General features: G+C 43.2%; 1 protein-coding gene across 1 annotated transcript in view; it reads left to right on the forward strand.

Annotated features, from left to right (window-relative positions):
* LOC137532679 (proline-rich protein PRCC-like) overlaps positions 1-4,892 on the forward strand; it is a 31,226-nt gene extending 26,334 nt beyond the window's left edge. Inside the window, exons 5-7 of the mRNA XM_068253483.1 lie at positions 786-929; positions 2,167-2,232; positions 4,547-4,892. Coding sequence (XP_068109584.1) covers positions 786-929; positions 2,167-2,232; positions 4,547-4,633 — 297 coding nt within the window. The 3' untranslated portion in view covers positions 4,634-4,892. The remainder of the gene's footprint in view (positions 1-785; positions 930-2,166; positions 2,233-4,546) is intronic.
* The last annotated feature ends 1,108 nt before the right edge of the window (positions 4,893-6,000 follow it).

The raw sequence follows: 6,000 nt of genomic DNA on the forward strand, positions 1-6,000 counted from the left end.
GAAGTGGACGGAAAACTGATCGGAAATCAGATCAGACCTGTCAGGAATTATCAATTCACCCCTTGGATCTGACAGGAAATTGCATGGTGTATCAGAGGCAGAGCATCAGCACAGAAGTCAAGCAGCTGGCATTGTGTTGTCAGAGAATGAAGATGGCGGTCTTTGTATTCCTCTTACGTCAGGATACAATTAATTGCATGAAATTAACTTTTGCACAGCAAATACCGGTAGGTTAGAAGCTATTTTCTGTTAGAGAGAACCCAAGGCGGGCAGAAGGGATACAGAGGCATGTTCTCTGCCTCATTACATGCCTCTGTGTTTCCTCCACGCCACTCTCTGCCCCCCCCCCCCCCTGCTGCGCTATAGTTCACTGAAATTGGCGACAATATTTGTTACTATCTCCGGGGGTAATGGGAGAAGAGGGATTTCCTGCTCAAAACGCCCACTAGGGGCGTTCCTGCAGGCTTTTCAGAGCTGCATTGGGCGTCTCTCTCCCTGGCTGTGCCCCCTGCCACTCCCCCGCCTCCCTGCACACTGAGAGAGAGATCTTCCAGTGTTGTCTTCCAGAGGTCACGAAAGTGAAAGTGGGCCCACAAGAGCAGCGAGAATGGACTGCTACCTGATCCCCCCCCCCCCCCCCCTCCTGGTCCTGACGGTGCGACATAAGACATAATACAAATGGCATTCATGTTTGAAGTGCCTGTAGTTATGCTTTAGTTCATTGTTAATACTTAGTAGTTACTGGACATTGTTTGATGTAGGCTTTGTGTATTTTTTTTTCCCAGTTCAAACGCCTGCAAGGGAAGAGGAATCGAGGGAGAGAGGAAATCAATTTTGTGGAGATCAAAGGTGATGACCAACTCAGTGGTAACCAACAGTGGCTCACCAAGTCCCTGACAGAGGAGAAGAACATGAAGTCCTTCAGCAAGGTAAGAACATCTTATAGAAATACAGACACTGGCTGATCAAGTGGTCCTGATCTCAGAAAAGAAAGGGCTTATCTGTAGCTATGCCACAGTGCAGGACTTCAGAAAAAACAGTAACGTAAAAAAATAGCAATTTGTTTTCATGATGATTTTTGGTTTGAAGTCCCAGACTTAGCCAGCAGGCATACAGTATATTCTGAGCTATTCTGATTATATAAGGCAGGACAGCCTGGAAATCTGCATAGATAAAGAGGAAATAAATCTCTGCATCTATATCCCTTTGTTTAAAAAAAACTTGATTCAACCCGCACTCTATTGGTATATGCTAAACAATTATCGTCGTACTCAAGCCAAGTTTACGAGATAATTGACAGTACCCCCTCTGTAATTCATAGAATATGACGTGTCCTGAAATGTTGACTTGGTTTTTGCATCAAACATTTTTTTTTTCCTATGTGCCAAGCCTTGTCATATATGATCCCTGTTGTTAACATATATTATCCTTCTCAGCTCAGGTGGGTTTTAAAGGGAACCTTAACTAAACGGGGGGTAAAGAATTTCCCTTACCTGAGGCTATTACCAGCCCCCTGCAGCAGTCCTGTGCCCTCGGAGCCGCTCTGGAATCCTCCAGTCCCCCGCTGTCACTTAGTTTCGTTTTTGACGACTCACCAGTCGGCCGGCCGCCATGCATATTATTGGACGCATTCCCTACTGCAATTAGCGCTGTTGCGGACCGCAACGCGTACAACAATGCGCGTTGCCGCATATCTACGCGCGCAGAATGTGGCAACGCGTATTTTTGTACGTGTTGCGGCCCGCAACAGCGCTAATTGCAGTAGGGATGCGTCCAATAATACGCATGGCAGCTGGCCGACTGGTGAGTCGTCAAAAACGAAACTAAGTGACAGCGGGGGACCGGAGGATTCCAGAGCGGCTCCGAGGGCACAGGACTGCTGCAGGGGGCTGGTAATAGCCCCAGGTAAGGGAAACTCTTTACCCCCCATTCAGTTAAGGTTCCCTTTAATTAATCTACACCGGCCTGCTTTAAAATGTGTAGTTTCTACGGAAGTAATATTTTTCCCCATTTTAGGTGAGCAGACCCCTCCAGTGTTTGAGTTCCATGAACCCATAGACCTGATACTTGGACAAACTGAAAAGACTGATATTAGTTCCCTTTAAAATGCTGTAAATTTCCTGATTTTATATTTTTTTTTTGTGTGTGTGTGTATGTTTTATACAGAAAAAGGGTGAGCAGCCAACAGGACAACAGCGGCGGAAGCACCAAATTACCTACCTGATCCACCAGGTATGTTTTGTAAATATTTGAAGTCTGCCTTTTCTGAACACAACAGCATAGCTGGGTAATGCCACTGTATGCTTAGCTGCTTGGAGACTGTAACATAAGCAGTTGCTCTAAACATTAAACAGGTGGGAGTTTCTCCTCAGGAGCTGGTTTAGCTGTCATTAATGTTAGCACATATATACAGACATAAACAGTTGTTTTTGTTTTTTTTGTTAGACTTCAGTTTATTAAGAGTGCATTGTCCTTCCTGAAAAAATGATTAAAAGAAAAGCAGTTGGCTTATGTATACTTGCGTGTTATTTCAAAAGCAAAGCAAGTGGGAAAAGATAAAGTAGTGTCTATATACTATAAAGCTATTCTAAAATGGCATAGAAGCATGTCGTGGTACCCCTAGAAATTATTTTAGGACTGTTACACCTTTGTTTTGTTGCTTTCAGTAAGATTGAAAAAATTATTAAATATGAAATGCTTTAGGTTTGTTTGCATACAAAAATAAGTTGCAATTTTCAGCCTTCCCATTATACTTTCAGTGTGTATTTTGTTAGTAAAAGGAAAAAGTTTGGTTGTAAGTTAGTCTAAATACTTACAGGTCAGGTTGATATTAGATATTGGATCCACCAGTGAAGTGGCGGGTCAGGTACAGGTAGCAGGTTGGTTGTGGCTCTGAAGTCTTAACAGTCTCTATTCTTGCGGAGAGTAAATGCTAATCCTTTGTGGGTCATGTAGAGGTTTACATAGCAGGTAACCCCCCCCAAAAAATTGTTTTTTTGCGCTCTCTGATGCTAGGCGGTGGTTTCGATCGCATTTGTTCGGGACGAAATTTCCCAGCAAGTTCAATCAATACATTTAATCAATTTCGATCCAAATTCAGTTGAATCGTTGATCAGGAATGCTTGTGGCTGCACCAATTTTCATCTGATTCCACAATAATTATAGAATCAGTTGGTGGATCTGGCTTCAGGTCGACAGATGTATGGCCACCTTTAGTGACAAGACTACCCTGTAAAGCAGTGCAGACACTATTGGCGCTATATAAATACTGAATAATATCAATGATGGCTAGTTGATTGTCTGTGTTATAGATTCTTTGGTTATCCTTTTTTAATCTGACACCTGTAAAGGTGCGTACACACGTCGCCTGACACAAGCTACCCGTCAGACCCGCCGACGTGTGTATGTACCTTAAGGAGTACGGAAGTCCGCAATCAATACCTAATCAGCATAATTGCTGTAGTTAAAGCGGACCTGAACTCAGAACTCCTCTCTGCTCTAAAAGATACACAACAGCATAATAACCTTTAAATAAAAAACATGTATTTGTTACAGCTGATGCACATCCTAAAATAAATCTGCACAGTTTCTACTTCCTGATTGATGGAAGCAGACATATTGTTTACAGCCTGTACTTTCAGATGGGCTTATCTGCCATAGGCAGTCATGTGACACAGGGGGGAGATCAGATTACAACTAGTGATTAGACACAAATGAGGGGGAATTAAACGGGCTAAACTCTCTAAATACAAACAGGGTGCACTTCTCTATGTATTTCTTCAGACCTGTGCAAGAGTTCAGGTCCACTTTAAAGCGGGTCCGAGATGAAAAACTAACAATAGCAAGTAATTTGTATATGTATATATATATATATATATATATATATATATATATATATATATATATATATATATATATATATATATATATATATATATATATATATATATTATTTAAAGTTTAGATGGTTTACACAGTAAATCCATCTGCAAACGGCTTCAAAAGTATATGATTATTTCTTCCTGTGATACAATGACAGCAGCCATGTTCTGCTTGTCATCATTACACAGCCAAGCTGCTCTGTATCTCCACCCCTCAGCCTGTGAAAACTCCACTCCCATCTCGCCCCCTTGCCTCTGAAATCCCAGCAGCTTCTGCCTAGTAATGCCTCCTCCTCCTACTTCGGGAAAAGCCTCCTTCTCCCCAGACTGAGATCCCATGAGTACTTGCTGCATGGGACTCAGAATGCCTAGGTGCTGGAGTAGCTGTGGGTGTGGCTTGTTTAGTTTATAGGGAATTAGGTCATTAAAACAAAACAAGTATTTGGCTTGAGGAATTCCCTATAAAATATATAAGGGGCACAATTATGCAATCTGTAAAAGTTTATCTCGGATCCAATTTAAATAAATTAGAAGGCATTATAACCAGTAGATGCAACAAGCAGTTTTGAGTAGAGCAGCTGGGGCTTGACAAGATATTTTTCCTTGAGGACATTGGGCTGCCAGTACTATTTCTCAAGACTCTCCATTACTTTTCCTTTTCCCAGGCCAAAGAGCGAGAGCTGGAGCTGAAGAACACCTGGTCAGAGAACAAGATGACCCGGCGGCAGACGCAGGCAAAGTACGGGTTTTAGTGCAGCGGTCGCAGAACTGGGTCATTTCAGTGGATCACACAAGCTTTTCCCAGTTGGGAATCCCACCTAACTCCTGCCAAGTGTATTGGGACTGGCCAAGGCTGGCACTTATGTTGTTGGACTACAGACTGCGCTCCAGCCCATATTTATGTGATTACCTGTGACTCTGCGACTGCAGGCTCCCTGTTTTTCTGATAGGACGACTAATGAATTGCTTTCCCTGTAAAATATGTGAATGAAAGGAAGACTTTTTACACAAGCGTTTTGTAGGTTTGCCTCTGCTTTCCGTCTAACTACCTGTTGTGTGGATCTTTCCCTTGCCATTCACTGCTGTCATACACTGTTCCGGCCACACACAGCCATATTGCGCTGACACAATGGCCTTCTACATGGTTTTACATGGGCTGGTGATATTTCTGGGGTTTGTTGGCACTGATTGTCAGTGTTTTTTTTTTTTACATATATGTAGGTGTGCTTATTGTAGACTATTGACTTATCCTGCTCTGCCTCCTATAATGGCCAGTTACCAGAGAGAAGTAGGTGTTGCTCCCAGGGCAGAGGGCCTAGCCACACATAGCTGGAGTATGCTCTGTTTATGAACACTTTGGCTACTTACAGGTTTCAGAGTATGTAGCCTGTCAGCAGCAAGCTTCTGTCTCTCTACATGGGAGAGACTGAATACTGCATATGGGAGTTATCACTGCTTTCTCTGGACACAGTACTGGCAAAGCACATACCCTGGCTGTTAAAGAACTCCCCTTAGTTATATCAATTATTGCAGGAAAGGTTTGCATATGTAATTGACTTGCTATAATCTGTTCTGAAAAATGATTTAAAACAGGCTTGTAACCGCTGCACAGACTGCTTGCTAAGGCATGAGTTTAATACACCCACCTGATGTGTGAACAATGGTGAACCGTTTCTTCCAGTCAAAACCCAGAGTTCTGTTGTTTTAATATAAAACTGTCTTTGGAGCTGTTAATCAGGCAATCTTGCGCCTTTCTCAGACTCGTGCAAATGGCATATGTCTGTATGGCTACGGAGGAGCTGAAACCTTAGCAGTTTGACCGCTTTTCAAAAATTTAAAAAGAAAACCCTTCCCTAAGAAGAGGGAAGCCTCTGAATCCTGCCTCCCATAGTGTCCTCCAGTTCCCCATTTCCACTCATGGAGCACCCCAAAGATTTCTAACATGGGCTTGTCAGAAATCTGAAGGGAGGCATTCTCCTCTTCAAGCCCAAACACAGCTGTACTGCCCCTGCGCGAGTACAGCCATGTGCGAGTACAGTCATGCCTGCGCAGTGAGCCGGAGCTGACCCTACACAAGCTGCTCTGTACTACTGTGCAGGCTCAGGTGGATGCAGCATGG

The sequence above is a fragment of the Hyperolius riggenbachi genome, chromosome 9, assembly GCF_040937935.1.
Source record: "Hyperolius riggenbachi isolate aHypRig1 chromosome 9, aHypRig1.pri, whole genome shotgun sequence".
Lineage (NCBI taxonomy): Eukaryota > Metazoa > Chordata > Amphibia > Anura > Hyperoliidae > Hyperolius > Hyperolius riggenbachi.